This window comes from Sinocyclocheilus grahami, unplaced genomic scaffold, assembly GCF_001515645.1.
Source record: "Sinocyclocheilus grahami isolate Dianchi unplaced genomic scaffold, SAMN03320097.WGS_v1.1 scaffold377.1, whole genome shotgun sequence".
NCBI classification, from domain to species: domain Eukaryota; kingdom Metazoa; phylum Chordata; class Actinopteri; order Cypriniformes; family Cyprinidae; genus Sinocyclocheilus; species Sinocyclocheilus grahami.
This window is the reverse complement of record NW_015505556.1, coordinates 387,396-404,533: the sequence shown is the minus strand read 5'-3', so window position 1 is coordinate 404,533 and position 17,138 is coordinate 387,396. Positions and strand designations below refer to the sequence as shown.

Sequence of the window (17,138 nt, the reverse complement as noted above, 5' to 3'; positions counted from 1 at the left end):
CCATTCGTATCTGCCTCAGAATGGGGGAAAAAAGCTTATTTTGAGTGTTTACAATAACCTTCATTCTTTTTGTGAACCAGAAAGTCACAATTGTGATATTAAGCTTCAATTACAAGATCTATATGACACAACTGTAGTTTTATATTCTGTAACTTTATCTCACAGTTGTGGCTTTAAAGTCTCACAAGGATGTATAAAAAAGTCGTCATAACTTCAAGACTGTAAAAATAAGGTAATTAGGTTAAATTATGTGAAGACTGTAGTCTCAAGTTGTTATGTGAGCATGCTAGGGGCTATGAGGCATTGTTCAGTCAAAAACACAACTCTCAACATATCACTAGTTTCCATTTAGCTCTTGGGCGCATTTGGATTTTGGAATTCATGCAAATCACAGCTGAAAGGAGTAAATAATGTTAAAGATAAAGCCTGTGCAACACATAAAACAGACATTTATTACAAACATCACAATTCAGAAAATGAAAGATTCTTAATTTAATCATAGTCTCTTATCTTTGGGAGCGTTGGAGATTTTAGTCTCTGTAACTACTTCAGAAAGTTCACATTTAGCGTCAGCAGCATTAGGACACTGATATGTGCATTAACCAGGGCAGAAAACACATGACATTTCCCCAAACCGCCTTTTACTCTGATAGAATCAATTCTCACTCAATTTTGTCATTTTACCTAACATAATTTGGCTTTGTTCATTTCTAAATGGACTTTGCATCATACATCAATAAAAATACTGTTTAAAAAAATTTTTTTTTTTAAATCACAGTGTCTTGATTTATCAAGACGTTTTGCAATCATATTTAGAATGTGGGGCAATCAACCCAGAACAGATTCAAGTACAATCAAGTCTGAGGGAGCGGAATAATGGGTTTTCTGAGGCAGACATGAACATTTAGAGGAAACAAAGTGGTTAAGACACTGCTGCCGTTTCCTGCTGAGACTTTAACTTGGAATAAAAAAATAAAAAAAGAGAGAAGTCACATATACATTTAACACATCTGAACAGAGACACACAGCAGACCAGAGCTTGAGGGGAGAGACTCAAAGACAGATCAGTATGTAATAGATGCATTTGTTCCATATTTTATCTGTTCCTGGAAATACAGATTACAAATTCCCAGAAGCCGTTAAACCTCCTGGTTTCTTCAACAGCCCTCGGATTGGGGCATCCTTGGAGTGCAACAGTGTAGTTTTCTCTCTCTTTCTCTACTTTCTCTCTCTTCTTCCCTCCAGTTGTAAGGAGGGTCTACTCCATCCGTCAGAGGTCCACGCTGCCGCGTCCAATCCTGAGACAGCATCATGATTTGATTGGTCAGGTTGATCTCTCAGACAGTGGGGACTGGACAGGATGGAAGCTTGAAGGGGATAGTCCACATCTAGGGTTGGTGGGCTGATGTCAGGACACATGGGAAATGAGTCTGACTCGTGTCTGGATGTCTTGGCGACACAGTGGGCACGTTTCCAGCTGTAAGGCACACTCCATGCAAATCCCACTGAAGACATGACAGAGAAGCAGAAGATGACTAAATTGTTCAGCACAAAGAGATGATGTAACCGTAATCAACAATAGGTTTAAATGCCCCATGGAGAGACATATTATTAGGGATGCACAGTACCATTATATCATTGCACATGCTCACTTCTTTTATTTTTAGATTTTTCCAACAGGGATTTAAAAAGTCTTTGTTAAAGATTTATACAGTACATCATTAACCAAAATCAATTCCGCTAAAGAAAATAAAATAGGATTTTTACTTCCGGAACACATCTGTTGCACTTTATAGGCTTCTTATGTCACAGTTAATGAACAATGATTGGCACTGTGAAAGGCAATAACAATAAATATCATGTGACTATTAGATTAATTTATAACACACTGCAATGAAATTCTTATGTTTTATTATCTTACTTTGCACATTTTTGCTAAACACATAAGGGTTAAATATAGTATTCAAAATGTCAAATATGTTTTAAATGTCTTAACTCTCAAAGCAACAGTTGTTATGTACTCCAATTCAATCAAGCACATCAATCCTGCTTTCTTGAGACTCCATCACATCCCTTTACCTATAAACCCAGTGTTGTAAACACAGACTCTCTATGTTGAACTTTGTACCTGTGCAAACAGGGTCGCAGTTCAGTGTCTGCCATCTGGTCACAACAGAGGGTGCAGCAGTTATCTCTGATGCTAACCTGCTTGAGCAAAGCCAGGCGCCTGTGTCTGAAATAAGAGACAGAGAAAGAACAATTTCATGTGCATGAATGGTATGAGTCACTTACTTTAGGATAACTAATGCATTACTCACATCCACATAACAGTCACTGATACTTTGCCCTGTGTACAGAAACCTAATAAACAGTGCAAACCTGGGCAGAATGATTTTCTCGTCTGATGCAAGCGAGGCAAACTCATTAAATGTGTTGAATTTGATGGAGGGGGGATGGCGGAAGGGCTTGGCTCCAAAGTTGAACTCACACTGTTGGTAGGACATAAAACTGGCTGCAGCGAAGAAGCCAGACCTAAGACAAGGTACAGCAAGTTTTAAAAAGCTCCATGAACACTTTTTTGCATTTGCTTTACGGTGTAGGACATGAGCTTTGCTTACGTGGCAGAAGAGAACACCTGCTTCTCAGGAGGCAGCTGGTGTCCGTTTAGATAGAAAATCATCTGCTTCTTACTGAGGTCCAGCAGGAAGCCTATGGCATCACCTAGAAAGCCCAGTGAACACTTATTAGAAAACTTTGCTAAAGTTTTCCCTAAAATGATTAAATTCACTAAATAGGAACTCATCAAATCATTGAGGAACTTGGGTGCTAAACAGGATGCTCTGCACAAACCTTCTTTCCAGCAGGGATGGGAGTGAGGTTTACTGCGAGCGTTGTACCAGATCAGCTGCCTGCAGCCATCATACGCACACGAGTACTCATCATCTCCAATCCCATAACCCTCCTGTACAAACAAACATGTTCTCACTACTAAAATTCAAGTTGATTCATATAAACACTGTACACGTCATGTAAATATAAGAACATAAAACTAAAATAAAAGAAAGCATAATTAACTAAACATAACCAGAAACACACATGGTTAAGAAACTTGCTGTCCTTGGTTGCCCAGCCAATTTGCATGACACCAGAGGTGATGACCGTGACTTCATAGTACCAAACCCCCGAATCCACACAGAACGTACAACGGACGCTCTCAAATGATGATGCATCACACCGTGCCTAATGAGGAAAAAGACAGATCACGTTAGACATCACTTTGTAAGATTGAGGGATACATTAATCTCACAATATGTTTGTTTGTGATCGTTACAATCAGCTATTCTTCCACAATAGGTAAAAATGTTAAGGCATGCTTAGAACTTCATGAGTTGTATGTGAACCATTCACAGAAGTATGAAAATATGTTTTGCTTATAGAGTGCAGAAGGTATTCACGGTAACCCGTCAAAATAAACGTTTGGTTTAACTTGAAGACATTGCGGCAGAAATATATTACTATTGTTCAGTAGAATGTACATAACAGGCTACTACTACTACTAAAATTATTAAAACCTTATTTTTAAGGAATAATCATAAATATTTCTTCAATGTTTTAATTGTAATATTAAATCCCCTTTATTTTCCAAAAACATTTAATTTGTTTTAATTTTCATTAATTCAAAGATAAATTAAATGACTGTTTTATGCCTTAAAAAATTTAAAATACACAACACAGAATTTCTGAGGGAAAAAAATCATAAGGCTATTGTAAGAATAAATGAAACTTGTTTTTATGCTTTCAAATAATTAGACATGTTAAAACACAGAATTTGTAACAATAAAACATAAGGTTGGAAAAAATAAAACATTTCATAGGGCCCTAAACATGTAATTTTTGTTAAACTTTTAATAAATTGATGTTAAATTGTTTACATTTCATGATTTTAATTCATTAGACATGCTTTTTGATTAATAACATTTAATTTAACCATTAAAAAGGAGTCCAGAAAAATTAAAACAGAAAAAAACAGACCTGTTCCTTATCAGTATGCCTACACAGAATACTGTAGATTTCCACAGAATCGGAACAGTCATCTTTCATATCTCTACAGCATTCCGCACAGGTTTTCATTTATTTCCTTATTCGCATTTTGAAAGAGCTTTAAATAAATGTCTTCTATCTACCAATCAGAGTGTAGTTCAGTTCTGTTGAACACGTCTTACATTATCGAAATCCATTTTGCTGAATTTTACCCAGAGTTACAATAATGCTTTGCCTCTCACCTCCAGTCCAGTAGGAGAGATCTTGAGATATTCGCTGACATCATTACTGTTCAGCATGGCGTTGATGTTGCTTAAGTTGACCTTCTCATAGGTAAACTTGCGCCCCTCTTTAATAACTACAGGCCAAAAGGTGACCAAAGATAAAATTATCAGTGAGACACAACGTACAAGCTTATTATTTGACTTAAATTGACAATCATCACAAAATACAAACAGTTGGGCTAAACATTAATAACATGTGCACCAATGCAGTGAAAGATACTCACAGAGGTTATCAAGACTCCACTGGGCACAGAAGCCCACTTGACGCTTCAGGTAGTCTGGATGATCTGCCCAGCACTCCAGAACAGACAGACGGTCACTGATACATGATTCCGACACTGTTAACTTGTTCTCACCTGAGATAAAGACAGGCTCTCATTAAAGTACCTTTCTGAGAAGCTCCTGATTGAACATTTTGAGCTGAAATCAGTTAGACTTACTGGTTTGAGAGAACTTCTCTAAAGCGATGAGAGCAAACAGCATAACAGTGGGATGGGCCTCAGAACTCTAGAAGAGCAACAAGACCACTTTAATGGCTATAATACCAGCTTTAATGCAATTGCTCTTAGCTTAGTTTCCATAAAGATTCTAAGTATACTGGGGAGGAAGCTTTGAATTATGAATGTTAGAGTATATCTATGTAGCAATTTGAACTATCACTTCAAAAGAGGAAGAAAAATCCTGTTTTCCATTATGTGACCCCTTTAAGAACTACCCAGTTAGTCAGTATGTTTAATAAAACCACTCAACATTCTTACCAAACTCTCAAGTAAATACTCCAGAGTTCCAGGGCTGAGAAGCGCAATGCTCGCTGGACCTGTAGACAGATGGGTAAAAAGATGAAGTACTCCAGTATTAACCAAATTATTCCTTTGGGCAATGTCTTTGACCTTAAAAACAGAAGCACGTATCTTCAAACTGAGAGAACTGGACAATGTGCGTGTGTGTGTGTTTGTGCAGCAGCCTCAGCAGAGCTGTCAAATCACAGGCCTCTGAGGGAGCCTGCAGCATGCTCAGGCATGACAGGCCTTCACAGACTGCAAACTCAGCTCTTTAGATTTGGAGGAACAGGCTAGCGCAAATATGATGTTTGATGTTGCTTAAGTTGACCTTCTCATAGGTAAACTTGCGCCCCTCTTTAATAACTACAGGCCAAAAGGTGACCAAAGATAAAATTATCAGTGAGACACAACGTACAAGCTTATTATTTGACTTAAATTGACAATCATCACAAAATACAAACAGTTGGGCTAAACATTAATAACATGTGCACCAATGCAGTGAAAGATACTCACAGAGGTTATCAAGACTCCACTGGGCACAGAAGCCCACTTGACGCTTCAGGTAGTCTGGATGATCTGCCCAGCACTCCAGAACAGACAGACGGTCACTGATACATGATTCCGACACTGTTAACTTGTTCTCACCTGAGATAAAGACAGGCTCTCATTAAAGTACCTTTCTGAGAAGCTCCTGATTGAACATTTTGAGCTGAAATCAGTTAGACTTACTGGTTTGAGAGAACTTCTCTAAAGCGATGAGAGCAAACAGCATAACAGTGGGATGGGCCTCAGAACTCTAGAAGAGCAACAAGACCACTTTAATGGCTATAATACCAGCTTTAATGCAATTGCTCTTAGCTTAGTTTCCATAAAGATTCTAAGTATACTGGGGAGGAAGCTTTGAATTATGAATGTTAGAGTATATCTATGTAGCAATTTGAACTATCACTTCAAAAGAGGAAGAAAAATCCTGTTTTCCATTATGTGACCCCTTTAAGAACTACCCAGTTAGTCAGTATGTTTAATAAAACCACTCAACATTCTTACCAAACTCTCAAGTAAATACTCCAGAGTTCCAGGGCTGAGAAGCGCAATGCTCGCTGGACCTGTAGACAGATGGGTAAAAAGATGAAGTACTCCAGTATTAACCAAATTATGCCTTTGGGCAATGTCTTTGACCTTAAAAACAGAAGCACGTATCTTCAAACTGAGAGAACTGGACAATGTGCGTGTGTGTGTGTTTGTGTGCAGCAGCCTCAGCAGAGCTGTCAAATCACAGGCCTCTGAGGGAGCCTGCAGCATGCTCAGGCATGACAGGCCTTCACAGACTGCAAACTCAGCTCTTTAGATTTGGAGGAACAGGCTAGCGCAAATATGATGTAAAATAAGATGCAATAGATCTCAGATTGATTTGAAAAAATCCTAAAATATAATGCTGCAAGCTGTATTATGCTGTAAGCCTTGCAGCATTGCGTGTGTGTGTGCATGTCCCTTACCAGCCAGTTTCTCAGCCAGACAGCCCAGAACTGCTGTGGTGTTACGGTGTTTGGCTGGGATGAGGGCATCCTGACGCGCCACAGCAGCACTCAGATTCAACATGTCTGACAACTTCTGCAGAGCATCCTGACAATACAAACTCTTCATCAATGACTGAAATTTTGAATGGGTCAGAAAATAATGCACTCAACCGGAAACTAACAGACACAGAACAAATGCTCTTTCACCTTAGTATTAGCTGCACTTTCTTCCTCAAAACGCCAACAGAGTCAGAAGCAATAATATACTTTTACTCATACTTAATATATATTTTTGTTACTGTCATTTATTGTATCCTTACTGAATAAAATAATTTAAGTATAAAAAAATCTTAATAACTTTAAGCTTTAGTGTATTTTAAGGTAACAATATAGTTACTTCATAGATAATTTAGTGAATTAAATACTTTACAAAACAAACATACTTCATATAATTTTTCTATATTTGGAATGTGATGGACCCAAACCAAAAGAGGACAGAACAAATGAACAATAAATCTTGCATCAGTACAAAAACAGTTGCATAACATCATAAAACCTTAATCTTGAATCTTAATGCTCAGTAAAGCATGATGATGTCTGCAATCATAAACTTTAAACAGAAATTACAAACCGTTTTTTTCTTGTTATCAACGTAAAATGAAAAAAAGAACTGTTTTAGTGCAAAAAAAATGAAACGTTTGCTGAAATCAATTAAAGAAAGAGCGGGATATCACTCAAAAGCAGCATAAATTCAAATACCGGGGAAATGTTGTGGTCCCATTTTCAATGTGCTAGCAAAATTACAGCTGCATTACTGTCCATTAGCAAAAGCAGAGGTGGAAAAATAATTTGGTAGTCAATGTTGTGTGGTAATGTATGTGAACTCACTTTGGTTGGCAAAGGGCATTCATCCAGTAAGAGGGTTATTACGGCCGGTCCTAGTGGGTCATCTAGAGGAATTACCCTAATTAAAGACTGCACCACTTCCAACCAGCCATCATCTACAGTGTGAGAAAAAGAAGATGGGGGAAGAACAAACATAAGTTCAGTCTACGGGACAGTAGGAAATACAGAGTCATTATTATGACAACGCATTCAAACAACATTGAAAAGTACTGGTTAAACAATATGGGTTCTTCCAATGGCTAATGCCAACATCTCAAGAGCAGATGGTCTATAAAAAAGTAAATATTATATATGATAACAATGAGCAAATTAGAAAACTAAATTGCTAAAAATCACACATTTACAACCAAAAGAGGACAGAACAAATGAACAATAAATCTTGCATCAGTACAAAAACAGTTGCATAACATCATAAAACCTTAATCTTGAATCTTAATGCTCAGTAAAGCATGATGATGTCTGCAATCATAAACTTTAAACAGAAATTACAAACCGTTTTTTTCTTGTTATCAACGTAAAATGAAAAAAAGAACTGTTTTAGTGCAAAAAAAATTAAATGTATGCTGAAATCAATTAAAGAAAGAGCGGGATATCACTCAAAAGCAGCATAAATTCAAATACCGGGGAAATGTTGTGGTCCCATTTTCAATGTGCTAGCAAAATTACAGCTGCATTACTGTCCATTAGCAAAAGCAGAGGTGGAAAAATAATTTGGTAGTCAATGTTGTGTGGTAATGTATGTGAACTCACTTTGGTTGGCAAAGGGCATTCATCCAGTAAGAGGGTTATTACGGCCGGTCCTAGTGGGTCATCTAGAGGAATTACCCTAATTAAAGACTGCACCACTTCCAACCAGCCATCATCTACAGTGTGAGAAAAAGAAGATGGGGGAAGAACAAACATAAGTTCAGTCTACGGGACAGTAGGAAATACAGAGTCATTATTATGACAACGCATTCAAACAACATTGAAAAGTACTGGTTAAACAATATGGGTTCTTCCAATGGCTAATGCCAACATCTCAAGAGCAGATGGTCTATAAAAAAGTAAATATTATATATGATGATAACAATGAGCAAATTAGAAAACTAAATTGCTAAAAATCACACATTTATTTGACAGAAAACACTCAAAAATGCACATAAATTGACACAAACATGATTTACTAAACTCATATGCTCTTCAGGGGGTTTTGATCTCAATTTTGAAGCCCAGAGTAGTTTCCACCTGTTTACTCCTGCATGAAGCTCTTAGCAGCCACCTGACGCCACAGAGTCTCAAACCACAACATGCAGGCTCAGCTCGGAGCAACAGATGAACGTATAAATAAAATCAACAGTAACAGAGGCTTTGGCAATGGTACAAGAAGAGAGGCAGGCTGGCGACCTGCACATGACCTTGCTAAATTTTGACCCGATTAAAGTTAGGTGACTCCGGTCCATATACAGACCTCAACATTACATCGGATTCGCTGCAGGTAACATCCATGAGTAATTTAAAAAGATATAAAGTAAATTTGTACGCAAAAAGGGCATGTAAACAAACAGCAGAGCACTGCCCTTGTAAACTAGCAAAAGCAGTGTAGCTTTTACACACTATCATACACAGTGTTTGTTCCTGCAGTCTTGAGGCTCTGAGGGACTTTAAAGCTTCAGCTGAGCCACAACCCACTCACTTCAGTCACTGCCACAGAACGGAGTGACGGCATGAAAATGGCAGCGCAGGGCACAAGCCAAACTTCAAAAGCAGCCGTCACTAATACCCACAGAGCTTCCACAGCTTCCACTGTTAGATTAACATCCTAATAACTTAATCAGTAGCCAGGGGGTCACAACAAGCTGCACTTGTTCCCCTGATGGAAAAAACAAGCCTGGAACTAGAGAGTCAAGGTTTGGCTTGTTCACTTTGGATAATAACTACATTGTTTCTCCACTGACAGACATTCAAAAGTAGCTACTCATTCTGACTAAATAAAACTCAACAATGAATGTTCTCTGCTTTATATTTGAGTAGATTAAGTAGACACCATTTAACGTCACAGCTCATGTACACGCCTGGAGCAAGGAGAAAGTAATAAAGCTGAAGAGCTTGTTGTGACTGCACACATTCTCGTCGTGCCATCAGTGTTGTCATTCTCCTGTGGTTCCAGATTATTTAGGTCATATTTACGACTCAGGTGATCCATTCAAAACAAATCTATATGGCTCATTTATACGAAGCAAAAATGCCAACATCCAAGTCAGTTAGTTTCAAGCATCTGAGATTTCAAGCATTGAGATGAATGGGAATTCTAACATATAATTCTCTGCAGTCATTTTAGGGGGTTTTTAGACTTCATACACTGGATAGCTCCCAATCATGAAAAGACCAAGCATAAGATGAATAGCAATCCAATCCCCTCAGGAGGTGGTACAGCTGCACCATTTGAGAAAAAAAATTAAATTACCATTTTTATGATACAAATTGTGACTGCAATTTAAAATGCAATACAAAAGAAAAAAAAAAAATATATATATATATATATTTTAACTTCAGGTTTGCTGTTCTTGTTTGTAGGGATGCACGAATTTGCACAAAAATGCTGACATTATATTTCAATATGACTATAAAAAAAATTGGTTATTATAATTAGTAAAAATATTATTTTCATATTAAATACAAATACTAAACAAAATAAGATAAGATATACTAGTTGTAATATTTCACTGTAAAATAACATAGTATATAAGAAAAAGAAGCAATAATACATTTATTTTACAGTTAGCATTCTTTACAATACTAATATTTGTGGCTGTCTCTAAGTTCTTAATTTTCAAACGTTAAAACCATCAAGTGTTTATTTTAGCAGAAAACCGCAGGGAGTAGCCTACTTAAATTACCATTTTTATGATACAAATTGTGACTGCAATTTAAAATGCAATACAAAAGAAAAAAAAAAAATATATATATATATATATTTTAACTTCAGGTTTGCTGTTCTTGTTTGTAGGGATGCACGAATTTGCACAAAAATGCTGACATTATATTTCAATATGACTATAAAAAAAATTGGTTATTATAATTAGTAAAAATATTATTTTCATATTAAATACAAATACTAAACAAAATAAGATAAGATATACTAGTTGTAATATTTCACTGTAAAATAACATAGTATATAAGAAAAAGAAGCAATAATAAATTTATTTTACAGTTAGCATTCTTTACAATACTAATATTTGTGGCTGTCTCTAAGTTAATTTTCAAACGTTAAAACCATCAAGTGTTTATTTTAGCAGAAAACCGCAGAGAGTAGCCTACTTAAGCTTCTCTTTTGTTGACAACAGCCGGTATATAAGTGCTTCTCATAACAAGTTTGGGATGATGGTTGCCCCATATTGCATTCTCAAATTAATGTTATGAGTGAGCCAGCAGATGCATAGATGAGTTTGTGTGGTGCAGAATTTACTGCAAACCAAGCAGTAGCTTGCATGTTAAAGAACACAACGGCGCACTTCACTCCGAAACACGCAGTGTGTGACAACCTTGTGAAGACTTACAGAAAACGTTTGACCTCTGTCATTGCCAACAAAGGGTATATTATAACAAAGTATTGAGATGAAATTTTGTTATTGACCAAATACTTATTTTCCACCATAATTTGTAAATAAATTCTTTAAAAATCCTACAATGTGATTTTCTGGATTTTTTTTCTCATTTTGTCTCTCATAGTTGAGGTATACCTATGATGAAAATTACAGGCCTCTCTCATCTTTTTAAGTGGGAGAACTTGCACAATTGGTGGCTGACTAAATACTTTTTTTCCCCACTGTATTTATTAAATCAAAACACAGCCTTTGTGGTTTGGTAATCCCATTATCCATACAAATAATCACATATAAGCCATAAAAGACGTGACCTGGGTAAGTATATATGTGACCCTGCACCACAAAACCAGTCTTAAGTTGCACATGTGTATTTGTAGCAATAGCCAAAAATACATTTTATGGGTCAAAATTATCGATTTTTCTTTTATGCCAAAAATTATTAGGATATTAAGTAAAGATCATGTTCCATGAAGATATTTTGTAAATTTCATACTGTAAATACATCTAAACTTAATTTTTGATTAGTAATATGCATTGCTAAGAACTTCATTTGGACAACTTTAAAGGTGATTTTCTCAATATTTAGATTGTTTTGCACCCTCAGATTCCTGATATTCAAATAGTTGTATCCTAACAAACCATACATCAATGGAAAGCTTATTTATTCAGCTTTCAGATGATGTATAAATCTCAATTTCGAAAAATTAACACTTAAGACTGGTTTTGTGGTCCAGGGTCACATATGCATCTGAATGTGTATAAACTTTACTCCTTCCAATCAGAATGCCAGCATTTGAATGTTTGTGAGTCCCACGACCCACATGTGAACAATGGAACACATGGAAGACAAGAGAATTAGAACTCTCTTATATTGGTATATAGCGCAATGGCAGATTTGAACCCCTTATGGAAATGCTGCAGCATTTTAAGTGTCTTTCACTCACCTGTCTCTGCCATCTCATGAAGTGTGATCATGGAGTACGGTGGCTCTTGGTCACTGTAACACAAAAAGACCAAATACAAAAGTTAATGGCAAAAAGTAGAGCAACCTAATAGAAAATGTTTGCCTGTGTGCCTCATACCCAGGGTGTAAGCATCTTATTTAGTCCTTGGCTGCTACAGACTTCAGTTATGAAAGCCTAATGGTATAATGGGTGATTGCGTGACACATGACGGATTGCTATTGGAGGGGAGACTGCCGCCGCCACTGCTGCTGGGGCTGTTTTGGCTTTAGGGTGTATGCATCCATTTTGCAGGCTGGGTCTGCAACAGTAATTCTAAGCAGCGATAGCAAAATTCCTTGAGGTGCTCCTAGAGGGAGCTAGGCCCGATCAAAACACCACCAGAGACATTTAAGCGGGGAAAATAAATTTGCCTCTAATCTGCAGTGTGATGCCGGTGTGGTTCATTTGTCAGTCATAAATCAGTGGTTGGTGGGTACTAGGGGTGATGTTTTCAAACAGCAGACGGGGCCAAGGAAAAGATAGCTATGAGGGTGGTCGAAAAAGAGAAAGAGAGTGTCTGAGAGAGGTCTAATGCCCCCAGCCATGAGTGTCTGACTGCTCTGTGGTTGTTGTCTAATGGTCACACAGGGATATGTTCTAGTTAGAAATACACTGATTTTCTGTTCTGTACATAAGAGGCCCCCCTAATACAAGGTTCTCAACCTTTTTGACTCAAAGGCCCCCCCATACTGACTAAAATATTTGCTCTAGTAGTATAGCAATTATGACAATATTGCTTGCCTTCAAACTTTATTAACAGAAATTGGGTGTTGATATTAAATTAGTCACTATTAATTACTTTGTGCTTCAATGAGATTGAATCTTTCAATAAAATCTTTGGTTCCACTATTTTAGGTGGCCTAAAAAGTAAGAATTATGTACTTAGTGTACACAATAAGCACACTGTATCAAATTATTAATTTAAATGTAAGTACACAGTAGGTAAGGCCACCTAATATAAATTGAGACTAAACCTTTTAACAAAACAAGTTATGGGGGGAAGAGGTCAGATTTCAGAGGTTTTAGAATTTATTTTATAATACGATCAAATCACTTTAGGTCATCCTGTTTCCCCCTTGGGCCCCAAACCTCTAGTTGAGAATCACTGCCCTAACACATTAACACAATCAAGGACAAAGCTGTAGGTGTGTGTGTGTGTGTGTGTGTGATCAAAACCAGGATTTCTGTTGAATAAAAAACAGCTGTCAAAGGATGTGGTTGAGCAACAAAAATATATTCCAGCTGAAAAAAAGAAAAAGAAAAGAAAAGAAAAGAAAAGCTGAGACTCCCCGTTGTGCCCTTTAGGTATTTTTCTTTGGAAACAAAACAAGAACAGAATATTTCCTTTTCCTGTAAAGCTGCATAATCTAAGATTCTTTTCAGGGATGACTATAAACTATTAAAATATCTAGGCAATACTGCAGGAGAGTAAAAATATTTTTTAAACGTACACCGTTCAAACTAGGCTGCTTATGTTGAAGTGTTTGGGATGTGGCTTTTAATGATGAGACCTTTTTTGTAATCAGGCTCTCAAAAAGTATATAACAATTTGGATATAGATTTATCGGCCAACATATCGGTTATCGGCTTTCAAAAATAAAGAATAATCGGTTATCGGTATCGGCCAAAATTTTCATATCGGTGCATCCCTAGTACACACAGAACAACTTTTCATCCAAAGTGAACATCCATCATTAGATAGCAGTAGGCCGGCTGTGTGGGAAGGTGTAAGAACATGTGACAAAGAGGAAGAGTGACTGGATGTTAAAAGAAACATGAAGCTCTCTGTTATCTCAAGCTGCTGTCTTGGGCAATACATTAAGATTAAATGTGGTGCTGTGCGAATGAATGAATTAATAAATAATGGCATGCTCATTAGAGAGCTCTGCCAGGCTTCTCCATAAGCTCTGCACATTTAAAGCTGCTTTAATTTAAAAGTAAAAGCTCTTGCAGATGGTGTGTCATCACTGTGGTAGACAACAATACTGGAAAAAAAACACAATGCAAATGGATGTTCAATAGCAAGCCAATGCTTTTAGCCAAAGATGGAGAGATGTTATTGCTGACGCACGAGTAAACGGGGAACTGAAATTGATATGACGTGCATGATTAATTCCTACACAAATCACAAATCTCTGCAGATCCTCCTCATTAAATGTTCACTCACTTGTCAACAAGAGTCCTGATGACAGCCAGCGTGTCCAGTACCAAACCGTCCACGTTTTGTTTTTTCCGACGTGGCTCGTGCGGTCCTCGACCTCGCCGGGGCGGTCGAACCGGGTCCCTGGGCCGGCTGCCTCTGGCCTCTGGGGGATCAGACACAGAGTTATCCACTCGCCTGAGCTGCCTGCGAGGGGCTGATCCCTCCTCCACGTCACTGTCCTCTCTGCACACGCAGCTGTTCCCCATGGCTCTGCCGGACGAGAGGCTGGGCCAAAACTGCACTGACTGCAGCTGTTCTACGGTGAGTCGTAGAACCCGCACGAGGCTCCTGCTGGCACAGAATGCAATCCAGGTGGCTACTATCATATCATTGGAAGGACTTTAAAGGGTGTCTTGGTACGGGTCGGGTAGACGTGTCGGTCATTGCGCTACTGCAGGCCACCAGCAGCCAGACACAGACGAGCAAAGCTGATGGTGCAGTCAACACGCATCCTACAGCCTGGGAGGTTTTCACTCCTAAAAAAACATTACGCATTAAAGCATTTTCAGTGTGGACAGAAAACACGACAATGCAAACATGCAAATTGTAAATAAAATGCTATACTAATAAATTCTTGCATGTAGCTTGTTAAAGTAAGACACTTAAGCAGTGATATTAGTCACTGATCTCGAATTATATGCTCTAATAACAACATATGTAATATATTAGTGCTATTAATTAATATTATTGATTTAAAGGCGTATTTCTTATGTTACTATACTATCCAGGTCTTGTCTCCTGAACAGTGTTTTGCTTTAAGGCATACAGTTCCTAAGTAGTCAGTACAGCACGGCCTTAAGAAAATTAACCAAGGTTTTTTGTAGTAAAAGTGGAGTAACATTAACCAAGGTTTTTTTTTTTTGGCTTATTGGTTACCATCTGTATAACCACAATTTTACTACAAATACCATGGTTAAACTATAGATAGTGTAGCCAAACCATGGTTAATTTGTTGTTACCATGGTTTAACTACAGTAACCGTGGTTTACAGGAAACCAGTTAATTTTCTAAAACCTAACCTGAAAAAATGTGATATTCACCTAAATAAAAAAAATTGTTAATATTGACGTACAATAACTATATAAAAACAACAGGCAGTACGTATTTAAATGTACATAAACTATACAAATATCATTGCGATAGGATACTGCGATACAGTAGTTGTCGGTGTTAGCAGTGGCTAACTAACAGCTAGCAAACCAAACAACTTTGCAAAAACCCTATTTAAAACACAATAACCCACTCACACATGAATGAACACTGACTAGTTTACGTTTAACACAATCATTGACCTTTACGAACCCGCTGAAAGCTTATAAACAGCACGCTGTCATTTCAGTAAATTAGCGTCAATAAACTTGAGTCTCTATGGTTGCGTCTCAACCCATAGTTAGCTGCCTACGTAGGCAGCATTTAAAAGGCTAGTTCATCTGTAAATTAAAAGTCTTGTCACTAAGATTTAAAACTTTAAAACAATTTTTTTAATTAAACAAAAAAGTAGATGTTAGGTAGATGGTTGGAGACAGACAGCGTCAGCCACCGCGTACTTTCAATTTAAGAATGCTCATATAATGAAAGTGGATAGTGACTCAGGCTGTCATTTTGTCTAACGTCTCCCTATACAAATTGTTGATATTTGAAACGCGGAATGGACCTATGCCCAAAAGACTGTTGATGTTTATATAATTCCGGTAATGTTGTCTTAAAAGGTAGCTCACTATGTCTTGAAACACAGCCTCTTTTATAATATCAGAAATTAGCAACCATATAACTAGCCACACCTCCAAACAGATGAACAAAACGTCAGTTTAAAACCTCTTTAACGTGGCACATACACTAACACGTCTTTTATCATTAAATATTGTGGATATAACAAAATTGTGGACAAGTATTTACTCACCCGGTAAAGCGGAGGATTTTCGGTAAATGCACCAGCACTGATCCGTAGGCCGAACACAAAGACTACACGGGAAGTGTGTGTGTGTGCTTTACTTCTCAGCGATATGATTCGTACTCTCACACACAATCACTTCAGTAATCAACATTTTAACGATCCACACACAAGCAGATCCAGCCGGTGTTTGACTATGAAAGTAAACGGTTGGCTGAGAAGTGAAACCATAACGACTGACTGGAATCAGTGTGAGATAGCTGGAGATCAATGAAAGCTCTGTGTGGTGTTAGTAATGGGAAGTTCGACTCATTTCCGCGAAACGGTTCTTTTGAACAATTCGTTTCAAAGAACCGATTCAACTAATGATTCAGCTGTTCCTTTACGTCAGAACGTAATTGCGTCATCACGCGGTCCGAAATCCGTATCATACCTCGTGGCACTGTATGCACATATTACTATTTTTCACGTTTTCACATTTTGTTTAATTAATAATGAAGTCTGCTGTAGACGAATTTGTTGCGTCCATGTTCAGTTTGTTGTAAACATCAGCTCATAAAAATAAAGTATTTTAGGAACTAAATATAATATAACTATTATATTATTTACAAATATAACAATCGCATCACTTCGCTGAAAATGTTTTTTTTTCATATTTTGACAAAATACTACGCATTAATACCACGTTGATATGTTAATAATCAATTATGCTATTAAATTAACTAAATGAACGTTTTTCGATTCTCTCGGCTCACTCATGCCCGAAAGATCGAGATGGTCCTCACTGCAGAACACAAGATCCAGGGGGCGTGGTTGGATCCAGATCTAACTCCTCCCACCTTACATATACCTAAACCAGGGGTAGGCAAGTTCGGTCCTAGAGAGCAACAGTCCTGCAGAGTTCAGCTCCAACCCTGAAAAAA

The 17,138-nt window shown here is 37.5% G+C and overlaps 1 protein-coding gene across 4 annotated transcripts; it reads right to left on the bottom strand.

Moving 5' to 3' along the window:
* Positions 1-270: 270 nt before the first annotated feature.
* On the bottom strand, positions 271-16,525 carry rspry1 (ring finger and SPRY domain containing 1). 4 transcript variants are annotated; one of them, XM_016230800.1, is made up of 16 exons: positions 16,225-16,525; positions 14,289-14,800; positions 12,062-12,114; positions 8,281-8,393; positions 6,604-6,730; positions 6,155-6,213; positions 5,837-5,903; positions 5,621-5,752; positions 5,421-5,470; positions 4,284-4,349; positions 3,097-3,240; positions 2,851-2,962; positions 2,619-2,721; positions 2,380-2,532; positions 2,129-2,233; positions 271-1,505 (listed from the first exon to the last, which is right to left on the bottom strand). In XM_016230800.1, exons 2-16 carry the CDS (start codon positions 14,648-14,650, stop codon positions 1,409-1,411), a joined length of 1,743 nt encoding a protein of 580 aa, XP_016086286.1. In that variant the 5' UTR covers positions 14,651-14,800; positions 16,225-16,525; the 3' UTR covers positions 271-1,408. The 4 variants fall into 4 exon arrangements, with proteins under 4 accessions (XP_016086286.1, XP_016086288.1, XP_016086289.1 ...); XM_016230802.1 differs by lacking the exon at positions 16,225-16,525 and adding an exon at positions 15,627-15,701; XM_016230803.1 differs by lacking the exon at positions 16,225-16,525 and adding an exon at positions 15,617-15,689.
* Between the last annotated feature and the right edge of the window lie 613 nt (positions 16,526-17,138).